This window comes from Rattus norvegicus, chromosome 3, assembly GCF_036323735.1.
Source record: "Rattus norvegicus strain BN/NHsdMcwi chromosome 3, GRCr8, whole genome shotgun sequence".
Lineage (NCBI taxonomy): Eukaryota > Metazoa > Chordata > Mammalia > Rodentia > Muridae > Rattus > Rattus norvegicus.
The window spans coordinates 138,262,364-138,280,839 of NC_086021.1; the positions used below are offsets into that span (position 1 = coordinate 138,262,364).

General features: G+C 44.7%; 1 protein-coding gene across 1 annotated transcript in view; it reads right to left on the reverse strand.

Annotated features, from left to right (window-relative positions):
• Ubox5 (U-box domain containing 5) overlaps positions 1–18,476 on the reverse strand; it is a 41,497-nt gene that overhangs the window by 3,053 nt on the left and 19,968 nt on the right. Inside the window, exons 2-5 of the mRNA NM_001033997.1 lie at positions 10,565–10,735; positions 8,628–8,722; positions 5,913–7,110; positions 3,071–3,229 (exon numbers count right to left, since the gene is read on the reverse strand). Coding sequence (NP_001029169.1) covers positions 3,071–3,229; positions 5,913–7,110; positions 8,628–8,681 — 1,411 coding nt within the window. The 5' untranslated portion in view covers positions 8,682–8,722; positions 10,565–10,735. The remainder of the gene's footprint in view (positions 1–3,070; positions 3,230–5,912; positions 7,111–8,627; positions 8,723–10,564; positions 10,736–18,476) is intronic.

Below are 18,476 nucleotides of genomic sequence, written 5' to 3' on the forward strand. Positions count from 1 at the left end.
CTTGATCTTTGAAATCTTTGTATGTGAGTCCTGGTATATGTGTGCCTTGGCAGGAGTGTGGAAGTCAGAGGACAACCTCAAGTGTTAGTCCTAGCCCTTCAACCTTTGACGCATGGTCTCCTGTTTGCCCCTGCATACATCAGGGTGTAAGTTCCCAAGGATCTCTGGGAATCGGGGTAGGTAGGCTGAAGTAGGAGGATTGCCTTTAAAGACAAGGACTACACAACACGTAACATACATACAGAGCTATGTAGTAAGACCCTGTCTCTGCTGCAAGACATGATAGGACATGTCTATCATCCTAGCACATGGGAAGCTGAGGCAGAAAAATCACTGCAAGTCCATAGTGAGACCCTGTGATGGTTTGAATATGCTTGGCCCAGGGAGTGGCACTATTAGGAAGTGTGGCCTTGTTGGAGTGGGTGTGTCACTGTGGATGTGGGTTTTAAAACCCTCATTCTAGCTCCCTGAGCTCCCTGGAAGTCAGTCTCCTATTTGCCTTTGAAATAAACTCTCAGCTCCTCCAGCACCAAGCCTGCCTGAATACTACAATACCCAACCACCCACACACCCCCCCACGCCTTGATAATGGACTGAACCTGTAAGCCAGCCCCAATTAAATGTTGTCTTTTCTAAAAGTTGTCTTGGTCATAGTGACTGTTCACAGCAGTAAAATCCTAACTAAGACAGATCCTGTCTCAAAAAAAAAAAAAAAAAAGGCTGGTTAAAAAATGAATTCTCGGGGTTGGGGATTTAGCTCAGCGGTAGAGCGCTTGCCTAAGAAGCGCAAGGCCCTGGGTTCGGTCCCCAGCTCTGAAAAAAAGAACCAAAAAAAAAAGAAAATGAATTCTCATGGTACCGATGACCTCAGAAGCATCCAGCATAGAGACTGCACAGGGGACAGGGTCATCTGTAAACAACAGGGTCTCCATTGGTGCTAGGACTGCAGGAATGGACCTCTTTGTCCATCTGTCTGTCTCTCTATCCCTCCCCTCCCTCCCTCCCTTCCCCTCCTCCTGGACTTAAGTATCTCAGGCTAATTTTAATGCCTGTACCAAGTGCTTATAGACACAAAGTGTCAAGTCTAGGTCAAGTGGTGCTAGACATTGAGCCTAGGGCTTTGTACACAGTGGGCAAGCACTCCATAAACTGAAGTACTTCCCTAGTCCTAACACATACCTGGACAGCACAGAAGGTCTGAGCAGAGGTGGTGCGTGCCTTTAATCACAAAACTTGGGAAGAAGAGGCATGGTGATCTCTGTGAGTTCGAGGCCTGCCTGGTCTACAGAGCTAGGTCAAGCACAACCCAGGCTACACAGAGAAATACACAAGGCTCCAACTGCCTTTACCACCAACAATAAACCCCATTAATAGGTCTCAGAGATCTAAAGGCTTGAACAATTTCAGAGACAGAAAACAAAGATCATTAAAGCAAACTAAATAATACATAAATAGCAGAAATGCTGGTGTGATCAAGAGGAAAGGAGATATGGGGCAGTGGGGCTTGGACTCGTGCCATGTGGATCTCAAGTGGGACAACATGCTCTATAACTGTAAAAGAACCTGACTCTGGAAGGTCAATGAGGCCATGGACAATGGGGATGGTGAGCAAGGTGGCTATGAGGAGCTGACAAGAGCATTGCATGGCTGGGAAAGGCTGCAGAGCTGGTAGCAGGGTGTCTCTCAGAACCACAGCAAAGAAAGCACAAAAGGGGCTGAAGAGCTGGCTCGGCCTGACAGCTGAGCTCCATCCCTGGAGTCCACAGGGACCAACTCCTTAAGGCTGCCTCTGACCTCCACATGTGTGTAAGAAGGACCAATAATGAATGCTGTCACAAAGAGGACAGTGAAGGACAAACTGACTACTTCCATGCTGAAGGCTGGACAAGTAGAGACGAGTCTCTTTACCAACATGGGCTGAGGGAGTGCTGGGGAGGAGAGCTCTGAAAGGCACTGCACAGTTCAGAGTTAGAGCAGGTGCTGGAGGTGCCAATGAGAGGGTCCCGGCAGCTGCCAGGGAGGGTGGGGTCTGAGTTCTGAATGGGAAGTGAGAAGAAAGGACTGAAGGCAGGAAAGGCTGGCCAATCACATCCCTGGACGCTGAGCTGCATTCTACTGGGCACTTTGAAAGACACGTTCTGGGAAATATGAAGAAACAGCCAGCATGGGCAGGAGTGAAATGGAGACCCAGAGGACAAAAGGAGGGACAGGCTTTGTGTCAGCAGGAGAGTCAAGTGCTTGCCCATCAGCCTCATAGCTCCGCCTTGTCCTTGGTTTAAAAGGTCATAGGGGAGGGACAGACGACTGGAGAGATGGCTCAGTGATTGACATCACTGGCTGTTCTTGCAAAGGACCTGGGTTTCGTTCCCAGCACCTACATGGTGGCTCACAACTACCTGTAACTCCAGTTCCAGGATTTGTTGAACTTTCTTTGGAACTCTACCTGGCACGGACATGGTGCACAGACATACACATAGCTAAAACATTCAGACACATAAAATAAAACAAATGAAAAAAGAGGAAAAGAAACCCAGTCAGTTCCTCACTTTGTATCTACCACACAAGTACAATACAACCCTAGGTTATTATGTTTTGAGGGGCAGGGAAGGCTGTTTCTCAGGAATTACTGCTGTGCTTGTCCAGTATAATGGACGATGACATCTGAGACCTCAACCTTTCCTCACATGTACATACAATACCCAGACATCAGATGAGGTTAGGAAACAGAAAAGGAGCATCCGTGTCCCAGGAGAGAACTATGCAGACCAGTGCAGCCAGGGGTGGTGGGCACCTCTGTAATCCCAGCACTAGGGAACTGGAAAGTTCAAGACTAGCAAAGATCCCATGTCAAAATAATCCAAACAAAAACCTGTAGCAAAGATGGCCAGGCCAGAGTGCACAGAATGACAGGGCTAACTAAAGGGCTTGTCCATGATGAGTCCGAGGCAGCCCTTCACCTCCTTGTGGAGAAGACAAGAGAGACCGGGAACTGGCTATGCAGGCCCACAGACCCTGAAAAGACTAGGTCTAGCACCGTTCACAGGCAGATGCTAGAGGCCCTGAGGATTACCGGAGCTGGTGGCTGGCCTCCTGCAAGCACTGCTCCCTCTTGTGCCCAGCTGGAGCTGCCCCTTGGTGAGCCGGGCAGTGAAGGAAGGCATGGAGCCAAGGGTGGAAGTCAGGGCAATTTCCAGACTTTGCGACAGCTTCTGCTCATGGGACACGGGACCTGTTGAGAGATACACACGCCATAATATCCAGGAAGACTCAGCAAAAGAGAAATTGCCACAAGTCCTTGGAGGCAGAAAATGACCCTTCCAAGTTCAGACAATGTCCCCAGGATGGTAATGACAGAACAAGGGAGTCAAGCCCTGGGAGCTTGACAACTCCTTTCCATCTCTGATGCAAAAGCTCGGGGCTTCTCTCGCAGCTCCCCAAAGTGCTGTGCAGGAGAGAGCCATCTTGAGGTTTCAAACAGAACTGCACCTGCCTCCTTTCTTCCCTCATTTATTTTGTGTGTGTGTTTGGGGGGTGAGGGGGTGGAGCCTCTTGTGCCTAGAAACTTGTGCCTTCTAGACAGTCACTCTACCACTCGCTCAGCTATACACCCCAAAGCCCAAGGAAACGACGAGACAAGCAGAGAGCAGCTCTGGACAGCCCTATCACACTCTATCCTCTGCCTCAGCTGACTTCTCTCCTGTTTTCCTCTTGGCTTTCTGAGATAAAGTTCTCACTACGCAGCTTAAGATGGCCTCAGACTCATGTTCACTCTTCAGCCTCCTACTCTCAAGTTCAAATGCTGGAATCACAAGCCTTTGCTACCATACCTTTCTTATTTAAAAAACAAAAGGCTCAAGTGCTGGGGAATTGGCTGTCAGTAAAGTACTTAGGGCAAAAGCATGCGGACCTGAGTTCACTGCCCAGAATCTGTGCCAAACCCCAGGTGCAGTGGAACCACCTCAACCCGGGCGCTGAGGAGGAGAGAAAGGCAGATGCCTTGAGCTCGCTAGCTGTAGTCCTCACAACCCAAGTTCAATCTTCAGAACCCACAGAGGAAGAGAATAACTAACCCTGAAAGCTGTGCTTTGGCCTACACACATGTGCATGACACATGAGTACACACAGAATAACACCAATAATAACAGTAATAATAAAATGTATAAAACCTTTTAAAAAGTGGAAAGTAGCTAAGAAAAAATTGTAAGGACTCTAACTTGCAGCCAGCAGACTGATGAAAGGAGGAGCATGTGTTTTACCCTCTATGGTAGCACATGCCCCTGATCCTAGTACTTGGGAGGTGGAGGGAGGAGGATTGGAGTGATACAAAGGCATCCTAGCAATACAGAGTTCCAGGCCAGCTTGGGTTGCACAAGACCTAGCTTAAAAGAAAGAAGTAATCTTCAAACTCTCAAGAGGGGCAGCACTGCTGCACATCTTTAATCCCAGCACCCAGGAGGCAGTGGATCTCCAAGTCTAAAGTAAACCTGGTCTACAGAACAAGTTCCAGGACAGCCAGAGTTACACAGAGAAACCCTGTCTCAAAGCCAAAACTCAACCAACAAACTAACCAACCAAATAAAAGTTTTGTTTTGTCGTCTTAAAAAGTGACATGGTTTGCCAGACATTTCCAAAGCAAGCCAGGGCTGCTCTGTTCACGTAGTGGTGGGGATGCTGATCCCAGAAGCCCCTGTGATGTCAGCAAGAAGAGGCAGGAAGCCAAGCAGCTAAAATCTCATACTCTGCTACAATACAGCTCACTCTCACATTTACCAACCATGTTTTCTTCCTGAGAGTCAGTTCTCCAACCTCACACTTTTCCACTTTCTTGTTGTTAGGTCTCCTCATGGATAAGTGAGGCAGGGGGAAGCACAATGCACTTCCACCCATCTCCTCTGGGAAGACAAGACATAGTACCCCAAAGGCATCCAGACACAAGAAATATAGACAGTTCCAGAAAAGAGGACATGGTCTGCTTTAAGGAATCTGTATTTCTCCTCCCAGCAGGTTTGAATGGAGGATTCAAGGCAGAGAAAAGCATCGCTCTTTCCAGAGCACAAAGGGATAACAAAGCAGGCAAGTTCACCATTAAGACAATCGATCACAAAACATGGTAACAAAACTCAGAATCAGTCAGGTATGGGGTCTTGACAGGAGCCTCAACACAGTTAACACAGTCAGGACTACACAGTTAACACAGTCAGGACTACACAGTTCAACTGAGTCAGGACTACACAGTTCAACAGAGTCAGGACTACACAGTTAACACAGTCAGGACTACACAGTTCAACACAGTCAGGACTACACAGTTAACACAGTCAGGACTACACAGTTCAACACAGTCAGGACTACACAGTTCAACACAGTCAGGACTACACAGTTCAACACAGTCAGGACTACACAGTTCAACACAGTCAGGACTACAGTGAGCTTCAGCCTGAGCTACAGGGCAGAGCCTTCTTTCCAAACAAACAAACAACAACAATAAAGAAACCTCAGAATAATAAGACAACACATGTATTCCTTTGGGGCTTCCAGGTTATCTATGGGCTGAAGACAAAACTGAGATGTCTTGGGGCCGGAGAGATGGCTCAAAGGTTTAGAACACTGGCTGCTCTTCCAGAAGTCTTGGGCTCAGTTCCCAGAACCAACATGGTAGCTCACAACTATATTTAATGGGATCTGATGCCGTCTTCTACTGTGTAGGTGTGCATGCAGCCAAAACACTCGTACTCATAAAATACATAAATAAATATATCTTAAAACAAAACTCATTTTCCCTACAAAAATGAGAAGGAAGGGGCATGGTTCTCAGCCTCCTAAATCTGACTAGTAAAACATGAAGTGGAGGACCGTGGCATTGTATCTGCAGGATGGGTAGGGATGACAGCCCTGACCACAGAAGAGTGAGTTACCTGCTGAACAGTCCATGTCTGTCAGGCCCAGTTCGCTGGCACCTTTCATCTTCTTGGCAGTCGGCTCTGAGGTAGTAGGTGAGAGTAAAGGGCTTGTGGCAGAGGAAGAAGCCTTCATGCCAAGACTATAGTCTGAGCTGTGCTCAGCCTGCCCTGTCTTCCTTTTCCTTGAGGGCAGAGTGATGATAGAAGGGGTCATTGCTGATGCAGTCTGTGCTCTCCCAAGCAGGTGGCAGCCTGAAATAGAGTGTTGGAGTAGGAAACGGTCGATCCGGGCCTTTAAGGAAGGATGAGGTAGGGGCTGGGACTGTGGAGTAAAGGCTAACCCTGTGAAAGGGTCACTGGGCACTCGGCCCCAAGCAGCTTCACTGAGGTTACACTTCTCCAGAGTGCTCTGGTCAATGACCTTGCCCGAGGGCAGAAGCATGGGGCACGGCATGATCTCCAGGGTGATAGGATCCAGGAACTCCTCTGGCACGTCTTGAACGACCTCAGACATGTCCTGTAAGGTACAGGGAGACTGCTGGCCCTCAGATTGACCCCCAGGGTCATAGTCACTCTCCATGGGCAAGGCTGGAGTGTGCAGACCCAAGTCCTGAGAAGGGCTTTCTGAGGCTGTCGACAAGATGCTATTTATCACCTCCTGAGAGCAGGTCCTGGCTGGCTGACCCCACACCTCTAAACGCTTGATGCAAGAGATGCCACTGCCTGTCACATGGGTGATGCCGATCTTGAGGTGGGCCACATGGCTGAGGGAAAAAGCCCCTTTATTCCAGAGATCCTGCGCTACAACAGCAGGAGAGAGGAGTGTGACTTCCATTGGACTGAAAGGTGGCCTGGCCTTGAAGCCCCTGTGACTGAACACTACATGGTTCTGGTTTTTCAGTAAGACTTTGCCTACCAAGGTGAAGGCCTCCTTGTCTGGGACAGATGTCTCGCTCAGACCTGTAGTCCAGCAGTCCTGTGCATCCTGAGGGGCTCTGCTAGATAAGGCAGAAGTATATAATTCCAGGCCAGTGACATTCTGACATCCCCCAGCTGTGAGATCTATGTTAACCCTACAGATCTCCACATTAAAGGGAAAGGAAACTGTCACGTAGATTGGAGGTCTAATGAAATATTCTGTCCTAAAGCCATGGCTTCTCTTTATGAGGTCTTCAGAGATGAGATTTTCTACTTCATAACCATCAGCTGACACCTAGATATAAAGACAAACAGGAGACACACTGATCCAAATGAAGACAACTGGCTTTCAAAACTTGTCACTTACAAAAATACATTCTTATGCATATTGGTATTTTCTCTGCTTGAAAGTTTATGCACTACATGCATGCATACCCACAGAGACCAGAAAGGGTGTCAGATCCCCTGGAACTTAAGTCCCAGATGGTTTTGAGTCTCCATGTGTGTGCTAAAAACTCATCTGGGTCCCCTGGAAGAATGGTTAGCACTCTTTAACTACTGAGCCGTCTTTCCAGCCCTGCAAAACTTGATTTTAAAGAAAACTTTAAATTCTTAAATTTTAAATTTTATCAGTTAAACTGAATTATCTCAAGTTTTTTGTTTTTTTTTTTTTTTTTGGTTCTTTTTTTCGGAGCTGGGGACCGAACCCAGGGCCTTGCGCTTCCTAGGAATCTCAAGTTTTTGAGTCATTCAATAATATCATGTCAAAGCCTGAAGGTAAATATCCCTGAGCACCACCCCCATTATTAAAAATATGAGCACAGAGCAAGACATCACGGTACATATTCATAATCCAGCTCTTGATAAAGCAGGATGACCAGGAATTCAAGATCTTTTGTCCCTTTACCTTCTTTCTCTGTGTAGTCCTGGCTGTCCTGGAACTCATTCTGTAGCCTAGGCTAGCCATAAAAAACTCAAGAGATCTGCCTGCCTCTGCCTCCATAGTGCTGTGTTTATGGGATTAAAGGCATAAACACCACCACTACTCAGCTCAAAATCATCTTATGCAACATGGCAAATCAGAGAGCAGCCAAGGTTACATCAAGTCCTTGACTCAAACAAGCAAAAACAACCAAAAACTACACTACATGATACAGTGTGTGGTGGTTCACACTGGTGAGTCCCACACTGGGGAGGGTGAGGAAGAAGGACCAGTTAAAGTCATCCTTGGTTACATAGTGATTTATAGGTGAGCCTGGGCTCTGCAGGTCAGCATGAGCCTCTGTCATAAAAACCAAAAACCAAAAACCAGGTCTGGAGGATTATCTAGTGGTTAAGAGCACTTGTGGTTCTTTCAGACAGAGCCCAGGTTCAGTTTCCAGCACCTGGCTGGCCTAGAACTCAGAGATTCTCCTGCCTTTCTGTCTCCCTCTTGCTAAGATTAAAGGTATGCACCACAACACCTGGAAAAAGCAAATGAATCTTAAAACAAAACAAAAACAAGTCAAGAACAACAAAACAACAAAAACAGAGAGGAAAGGGGAAAGGGAGGCAGGAGGGAGGGAAGAGTGCTCCTGAGTCATTAATTCTGCTGTGTGCCAACATGACATTACTCAGCCCAGAGGAAAGGGCGTGACTGAATGGTCTTCACAGACGAGTCACAGAGTGACAGTGCGGAGACTCTTGGGGACTGTCAATACCTGCCTGGATGCTGTGTAGTGGGATCTACAGGGGAGAGCACACAAGCCAGGAAATGGGGAAAAGTCTAAGGAATATATTATATTTTATATTTTATGTATTTGTCTGGCTTACCTTGTTGCAGTGAATTCTTGGTCTGAACTGAGGGAGGCAAAGATTTATTACCATCTTTGTGGATGAAAGAACAGCTTCCGAGCATCAGAAACAGCCTTTTAAAAAAGCGAAACTTAATATTAGCCAGACACATTAAAATTCAGTTTTAAACTGTCAGGAGTCGAATCTAGGAGAAGAGCAAATAGGCAGTTGCAGAACTTCTGGTACATTCCTGCAGTCTATACCACCTCCCTGTGTCCTACTGACGCTGGGAGAATTACTCACTGAAAAGCTAAGAAGGGAATTTTCTTTAAAAACAAACAAAAAACCCAAAACTTGTGTGTGTGTGTGTGTGTGTGTGTGTGTGTGTGTGTGTGTGTGTGTGTGCGTGCCTGAGTGTATGTCTGTGCACCAGGGGTATCAGGAAAAGCTTCAAGTACTAGACTAGAGTCACAGGTTTCGAGCCACCATGTAGGTGCTGATAATTAAACCCATGTCCCTTTAACTGCTGATCCGTGTCTCCAAACTTGAGAAGGTAAATTTCTAAAGTAAGTTCTACAGGTTGGCAAAGGCTGACAGGCTTCTAGCGGATGGCAAAACATGTCAGTTCTACAGCGTGTTCCCATCAAAGGAGACAGATACAAGCAACAGAACACAATAAAATGAAGGTGGGGTGCAGTTTGAACGGACAGGGTCACAGAAAACAATCACAGCAGTACTAGGTACTCTTGACCCTTGTCAGTGTAATTGTTTCCTTAAACAAAGCACCTGCAAGAGTCAAACTATCTTTGAGAAGGCTGTGGTACTTTTCTTGGCTTATAGAATCCGTGTAACGGCTGAGGCACCCTCATGGCATGAGAGCCTTCTGAGCATGGCACATATGCCCATTTATCTACGTATACCAGATTCCCTTTTCTAACTTCACTTTTAACAGTTGTTACTGTGTATGTATGCATATGGTGTGTGTGAGGTCACGTGTGCCACAGGCATGTGGAGGTTGGAGGACCACCCAGGACAGCCCTTTTCTCCTTTTACCTTTACATCAGTTCCAGGCATTTAACTCAGGTCACCAGAGTCTGTCACGTAAAGAACTTTTGTAAATTACATTTATGTGTGTATGTATGTATGTATGTATGTATGTATGTATGTATGTATGTATGTACTATGTGTGTACATGTGTGGCTCATGTATGCCACAGTATGTGAGGGAAAGACAGGACAACTTGGCAGGAGCTGGTTCTCTCATTCCTAGTACCCACATGATGGCTTTCAACCAACTGCAACTCAATCTGATGCCTTCTTCTGGCCTCTTTGGGCACCAAACATGCACGTGGTACAAAGACATACCATTCGGGCAAGAAAACCATACACATAAAATTGAAGGTCAGTGTATGATATAAAAATGTGGAAGTCCTTTTTTGTTTGTTTTATGTGTTTGAGATAAGGTCTCTAAGAGCCCAGGCTCCTCCTACCTCTACTTTCTAAGAGGTACTCGCCACCACACTCAGTTTATGTGATAATGAAGGTTAAATCAAGGATCTCCTACATGCCAGGCAAGCATTCTACCAAATGAGCTACACCCCTAGTCCCCAAACCAGGGCAGTCTTTTTTTTTTTTTTTTTTCTTTTTTTTTTTCTTTTTTTTTTTTCGGAGCTGGGGACCGAACCCAAGGCCTTGCGCTTGCTAGGCAAGCGCTCTACCACTGAGCCAAATCCCCAGCCCCCCAGGCAGTCTTAATTACCCTTTCCAACATCTCACATCGAGTCTCAAGGAAAACCTTACTGGGTCTGCCCATTGTCAGTGCCTTTTTAGACCCGTGTAAGGCCCTTCTCATCAAAAGTCTCCCTCAGCTCATAAACCTGCTCCAACTTGATCAGTGGTGGCCAATTCCATGAGTATATTACTGAAGCATGGGAGCCTAGAACAGGCAGACACAGACAACTCCCACCAAGCACTTACTGAGTTGAAAGGAATACATAGAGACTATTCACTTCATCTGCATTAAATTATCTTTGTCATCAGCCTCAGCGTCATTTCTTGCCTTCCATCTGGTATCTTTGGGGACTGCGGCAGGTCCTATCCCATACTACTACCCGATAGCTTTCTCAGAAGAGTAGATGGGATCCTCACCTGGAAGCAAAACAAGTGAAACACATTAATACAACTTTAGTGCTGCAGGTATAACGCATGGGTAGAACATTTGCCTAGCTAGCATGAGTGGGACTCTGGATTCAATCCAAAGCACCACAAATAACTTTAAAAAATACAAAATAGGGCTGGAAATATAGTTCAGTATTAGAGAGATTGACTAGTATTTGTAAAACTCTAGGTTCAATTCCCAGCACTAGGAAATTTAAAAAATATAATTTAGTTACTATATATAGTGGTTTGAATGAGAATGGCTCCCAAGGGCTCATTCATATGTTTGAACGATTGGTCCCCAGTTATTGGAACTGTTTAGGAAAAATTAGGTGTGGCCTTGGAGGTTTCAAAAGCTGACACCAGGCCCAGTCTGTCTCTACCTCTCTGCCTATAACTTGAACATCAGATGTGAACTCTTAGCTACTTCACTGCCATGCTCCCTTCTGTGATGACCACAGATGAGCCTCCCACCCCCTGCAATAGACCAGTGACTAGGACACTTTATTAGTGTGTGTTTTGTTGTTGGAGAAAAGTTTATTTGTCTTTACTTCCACACTGTGAGAAGTCAGGGCAGAAACTAAGCAGCAACCCAGAGGCAGGAACTGAAGCTGAGACCACAGCATAATGTAGCTTCCTAGAGTTCTCTTTAGGGCTTACTCTCCTAACATTTATTATATCCTCTAAGACAACATGCCCAGGGCTGGTACTGTCCACAGTGGGCTACACCCTCTCACATAATTATCAGTCAAGAAAATGATCCACAGACCCGATGGAGGCTTATTTTGTTTTTGTTTTTTGAGACAAGGTCTCTCTATGAAGGCTGTTCTGGAACTCCCTGTGTAGACCAGACTAGCCTAGAGTTCACAGAGATCTGCCTGCCTTTGCCTTTCAGTGCTGGGATTAAAGGTGTGTGCTACCACAACTGGCTAAAGATAGTTTTTGTTTTGTTTTGCCTATATGCATAACTGTGTGTGTGTATATGAATGTATGTATGTATGTATGTATGTATGTATGTATGTATGTATGCATGCATGCATGTCTGATGCCTATGAAAGCCAGAAGGTATGTCAGAGCCCCTGAGACTGGAGTTATAGATGGTTACAACCTGCCATATGGTAGGTTCTCTGGAAGAGCAGCTGGTACTGAGCCATTTCCCCAGCCCCCAGTTTTTTTCCCAAGTGAAGGTCTCCTCTCTTTCCAGATTACTCTGGCTTGTGTGAAGTTGACCAAAAACTAACCAGCACAGTGGGACGAGGTGGGACAGCACATTAGCTCACACCACAACACTTCTAAGATGTCTCTTTTCTCACGCTGACTCTCCGTCCAGATAGTGTCCTGCCCTGTCCTCAGACAGACCAGCCACTGTCAAGGCTGTGCTCCTTGCCATACAGCACACATGCACACACCTAACTGTTCTGTTAGAGACCAGTCTGTAAGGTGGGATGCTGCAGCTTTCCTAAGTTGTTAAATTGATTATTCTCTACTCTACCTGGAATGCCTTTTGAGACCCATGAGAAATTTTCCCTTTGTTCTCAATATTAAAATCAGTATTTCTCCCAAGCAGCTTGATGTCATTAAGGCACAACCAGGATTCTCTGCGTCTGCTGCTATAAATGGGAAATAAACCACCACATATGGTGATAGTGGCCCAGGCCTTTGATCTCAGAACTAGAGGCAGAGGCAAGCAGATCTCTGAGTTCCAAGGCAGCAAGTACTGTCTATGTAGGGAGACCATGCCTCAAAAAACATAAAAAGAAAGGAAGGAAGGAAGGAAGGAAGGAAGGAAGGAAGGAAGGAAGGGGGAAAGAAAGAGTGAGCAAGCAAGAGGTAATAAAAATCTCTAGTCTAGCACTTAAGTTTATTCGTCTAAAATATTTATGTCATAAAGTTGCTGTGAAATCATTTTCAAATAAGATGAGTAAAGCACAATTCAATAGTAAATAATCTAATTTTGTTGTCGGCCACAAGATCACTACACAGCGAAGGTACACCTGACTCCTGATCCTCCTGCCTCCAATTTCCAAACGCTGGGGTTACCCATGGCGCTGCCCCAGCAGTCCTGAGACCGACAGGCTGATTAGATTTGTCTTCCTTTCCCTTAGTCTTACTTCAGTTTACATTTTCAAATGAAATCTACATGTTTTTTTAAAGATTTCAATGAATAATAAATTAGATTTTCTTATTACATTAATTTTTGTTATTGTTTGAAGCAGGTTGGCAAGAACCCTAGGCTAGCTTTGAACTTATGACACAACCGAGGTTAACTGATCCTTCAGTCTCCATCTCCCTAGTGCTAAAGTTACAGGCATGTACTGACATACTGACTCGCATTAATTTTTGAGCCAGTTAATTCTACAAATAGGAAAATGCACATCTCGGGACCTTTACATGCAATGCTTGTTTATTTTTGGATTTTTGTTTTGGTGGTGCTAGTTGAGCTTTATGCATATTAAGCAATCTACTACTGACTTTAGGCTTGAACTCACTGACTTTAATAGATGTTGGGTTGGTTTTCTTGGATTTTATATCAGTAACAGTAAGCTTTCTGAAATGATACTTCTTATTGTCTTTTGTTTTAGTATATTAGCTAGAACTTTCAGATCTCTGTAACAGAATATCTGTCCTTATTTATTCTCATCAGAAAACACCTCTTTGGAAGAAATGAAAAAAAAAAAAAGATGCCTGTGAGATGCTCAGTGGATAAAGACAGGCACTTACTTTCTGCCAAGCCTGAGGAGCACAGGGTAGAAGCAGAGACCCTCACACATGCACTGTAGCAGGCACCTCCCAGGAAAGGCAGCACAATTGTTTTATTTTGTCTTTTCATGACAGGGTTTCTCTGTGTAACCCTGGCTGTCTTGGAACTTTGTAGACCAGGCTGGCCTCAAACTCGAGATCCACCTGCCTCTGCCTTAGTGGGTACATCTTCATTAGCTGCCTGCCTAGTTTCAGCACACTGATCTTTCAAGGTCAAGAGCCTCCCTCCTGTCCTTAATGCTTTACCCAGGAGAGAAGCAGGTGGGGCTCAACATAAAGAAAAGACAAAGCCTGGGGACGCAGCTTTCTAGCCCTGCCAAGAAAACGCCATTCAACCTAAAGTCACTGTAAATTCTGTCCGTAAAATGCTTACAAACCTAGACTCCTTTTCCAAATGTGGTGACAAGGTAAAAATTGGGGATCTCAGATCACAGCCAAAGTAATTGGCTGCTCAAAGAAAGTGCTTGAAGTCAGATGGCAGTGGAAGCCTGAGACTTGAGTTCAATCCCTGTGACCCAAATCATCCAAGAAGATACCTTCTATAAGTTGTCCTCTGATTTCCACACATGCACCATGGCATGTGTGCAAACCCTGCCCCCATGTTTAAAAAAGTAAAGATAACTGGAAGAAAAAAACAAAATCCTAGAAAATGGTTATGATGTCATAATGTGCCTCAAATCTGTGCAAATATAGTTAATACAGATACTTGCCAAACAAAACAAATTTCTTGTTGTGGCTCTGGATTTAAAAATAACAAACCTCTGGCCAAGTAGGGGATAGTGGTAATTCCAGCACTTAGAAGGTCGGGATAGACGGATCAGTAAGTAGTTCGAGGTTAGAACTTGGCAATCAGTGAGACTGAGGTTAGCCCAGACAATGAAACTCTGCAGTCTAATGTTTACTTGTTAAAAACAAATAAACAAAAATATAATTCTTGGGCAGTGAACATCTTTGGCCAGCTGGGGCTACATACTGAGATCTTGTCTCACCTATATGCATATACCCCGGAAAAAGAGAAAAAGAAGAGGAGGGAATATGGTCAGAACACTGAATAGAATTCTCAAAGAACTAGTAAAAACTGAAAAAGAGCCAGGCGCGACAGTGGTATGTGCATTTAATCCTAGCACTTGGGAGGCAGAAGCAGGTGGTTCTCTGTGAGTTCGAGGACAGCCTGGTCTACAGATGAGTTCTAGGACAGCCATGGTTATATAGTAAGACCCTGTGTCAAGCAAACAAACAAAACAGCAAGGCTTGAAGGTGGTGGTGGGGTGGCTAGAGAGATGATGGCTCAGTGGTTAAGAACACTGATTCTTTCTTTTAGAGCATGGTGATTTGATTCCCAGCATCCATATTAAGTGACTCAAAACCTTATGTAATTTCAGTTCCATGGTATCCAATGTCCCAGACACCAGTCATACACGTGGTCCATATTCACACATGTGCACTAAACACTCATACACATAAAAATAAAAAAATCTTTAAAGGGGCTAGAACACTGGCTCAGCAGTTTAGAGAATTTATTGCTTTTGCAAAGAACCTGGGTTTGATTCTTAGCACACACACAACCATTCTTAATTCCAGTTCCAGGGGATCCAACACCTTCTGACCTTTACAAGCACCAGACACACATGTGATTCACATACATATATGATGCAACATACATGCATAAATCATTCTTAAAAATAAAACCAAAAAACAAAACAAGAACCAAGAACAACACTCACTGAGTCAGAGTCAGTGTGCTGTACTAATTTAAACAAGGTCTCCCTCTACAGCCCAGGCCTCTATAGCCTCAATTTTATGGCCTCCTCCTTCTTCAGCCTCTTCAGTGCTAGGATTACAAATGCAGGCCACCACATCAGTGTTTCTTTTTAATTAGTTTAAAAATGAAACACCAGAATGTACCACATACAAGGGTAAACAGTGTTTTGTGAAACTTGTTTCAGATATGGTTATGTGTGTGTACATGTGTGTAAATATACAGACTTGAGTTAGGGAATGTAGTTCAGTTGGTAAAGTGCTTGCTTCACATGTATGAAGCCCTGGGTTTGATTACTAGCAACTGGCATAAACTGAACAGGTGGTACATACCTATAATCCTAGCATTGGAGAGACAGACAGGAGTTTCAAGAGTCAAAGATCCTATTTGTCTGCACAAAGAGTTTGAGGTCTTTTTTTTTTTTTTCTTTTTTTTCGGAGCTAGGGACCGAACCCAGGGCCTTGCGCTTGCTAGGCAAGCGCTCTACCGCTAAGCTAAATCCCCAACCTGAGTTTGAGGTCTTATGGATATGTAAGACTGTTTCAAGCCAACAAATACACAAGGCAGGTGAGGTGTCCCAGTGGGTAAAAGTATTTGCTATGCAAATCTTATAAACTGAGTTTGATTTATGGAATGGAAAGAGGGAGGAAAGAACTGACTCCCAAGAGTTGTTCTCTGACCTCTACATGTGCACTGTTGTAGGTGCACTCTAAACTCACACATACATATCACATATACACACTATATACAGTATAGTAATAAATGAAATTAAAAAAATTTAAAACCACATAACTCATCCATCCATCTACCCACTCCCCACCCTCCCATCCACCCACCCATCCACCTATCTATCCATTGTTTGTATATGAAAGTGATTGCTTCCTAAGGGCTGTGGTATGAACAATGGGCTGAGAAGTTGCTTAGTTGCTAAAGTGAGTCCAGCTCTTTAGTACACACATAAAAGGTGCGTAGCTATGTGCACCTGTAACACAGCCTTGTGCTGAGAAAGCAGATACAGGAGGTCTTGGGACATGCTAGCCAGCTAGTCTCATCAACTGGTGAGCTCCAGGTTCAGTGAGAGATACTGTCTTAAAAATAAAAGCGAGTGACTGAAGAAAACATCCTCGACCTTCTAGCCTTCACATACACCTAAAGTGCATCCATCTACATGTGCACATGTAGACACAGATACACAAAGCACTGGGAGTGTAACTCAGTTGTAAAGTGGGTAGCCTATCACTTACAAGGCTCTGTGATCCCTTTCCCTACATAAACCTGCAGTGGTGATGCACGCCTGTAATTCCAGTACTCAAGAGGCGAAGACAGGAATACCAGTACTTCAAAATCAGCCCTGGCTATAATTGTTCAAAGCCAGCCTAGACAACCTGTCTGTGATGGCCTATCTCAAAAAAAAGTTTGAAAGCTACTGGTCATAGGTAAGTCATTGAAGGCTTATAACAGAGAAAAATGACATTAATGAGGTTGTCCATTAACTTCCTAGATGACAAAGGCAATTCTGAACCACTTAGAAGCAATTCACCCTTCAAAGGGCCCCTTCTTCTTCTGGCTGAAGAGTTCTCACACTGTTCTACAGAAGGGGCTTGAAGACAGCAAAGATGCACACTAGGGTACAACTACTCAGAGAGAAAGCCTCGATTTTCAGGTTTCCCTTTGAATTTTTCTCCCTCTTGATTTTTTTGACAGAGGAATATTATTCAAAAGAGAAACAAGGAAAATGAACTGTGTCCCATGTGTTACTGAGTACACTGAAAAAACCTCAAAGCTTCTAAATTGGTTGGTTTTATTATTTTGCTTCCCCCCCACCCCCCAGACAGGGTCTTATTCTGCAGCTCAGACTGGCCTAGAACTATGTAGCTGAGGGTGGCCTGGAACACAAGGCAACCCTCCTAATTGCACCTACAGATTGCTACTACTACAGTATCCTCTACTATGGCTGTTACCGACTTTAAAATACTTATAGGCAGTCACACAACACACCAATACAGGTGTGGAGGTTCAAGGACAACTTGGGAAGCTGAAGCAGGGTACTTTAGAGTTCAAGGCCAGAATGGCTAGCACAGCTAGGCTGCCTCAAAAAAGTTAGGGATTGGAGAAAAGTGTTGAACATCTGCCTCAAATCTATAGACCTTGGGTTAGATGCCCAGCACCACAGTAACAAAACCCCTCCATCTAGGAATGCACATGCAGTCTAGAAAGTTATGGTGGGCAAGCAGACGTTAAAATTGACTACACTGGGGGTTGGGGATTTAGCTCAGTGGTAGAGCGCTTGCCTAGAAAGCGCAAGGCCCTGGGTTCGGTCCCCAGCTCCGAAAAAAAAGAACAAAAAAAAAAAAAATTGACTACACTGGACAGTCATGTTGGGGATTTTTTTTTCCTTTTTTGTGTTTAAAGTTGAGGTAACTGCCCGGATTCCTCAAGGCTCAGAGGCATAAGCAAGGATTAGCATCCACAGCCACACTCTGGGGAGGGATACATTTTTTTCTTCTGTGCTCAAGCTTAGGAAGAATCAAGAGGAATTATCTACTAGGTTCTAGTCTACCCAAGATTGAGGGACTTCCCAGAACACAAGACTTTGAATACTAAAGTGGACAAAGTCCTAGGCAAATGGGAGGAATTATCTTTTCTAAAAGGTAGCTGGCTGTGTGCTCCAGAGCTTGAAGCAACCAAGCTGACATTTTGTTGTTGAGATTCGAAATGTAGAGGTGGGGAGGTACAGAGAGCTACTTTGGAAGAGAATAGGGTGACCATGACACTCTGGGCATCAGCACCCATTTGGGGCATATCAAGAAGTTGTCATAGCTGAGTTACACAATCTGACTCTGAGTTTCACAAGAACATAATGGAAAGTAATTCTGGAAGATACATACATTCTAAAGAGTAGGTTCAAACAGGCTACTGGGGAGGTGGGGATTACCTGTCAAATACTGGAAAAGCATTTAACTTTAAAGAGGGGAGGAACAGCAATGCAGTGAGCAATTTTAGGAATTGGATACTTCAGCTTTTAAAACACATAGTACTTCTTATAATCTCTAAATAGAGTCACCTGTCCATCCAAGAAAAAATGTGCCTCGCAGCATTTTTCAGAGCTAGTTAAAACGAAAGACAGCTCTCCCAGCGATTTCCATGTGTGGTCACTGACACAAGAGGATTAAACACACGTGTGGGTCCAAGATGCCGGTAACATGATGCTGT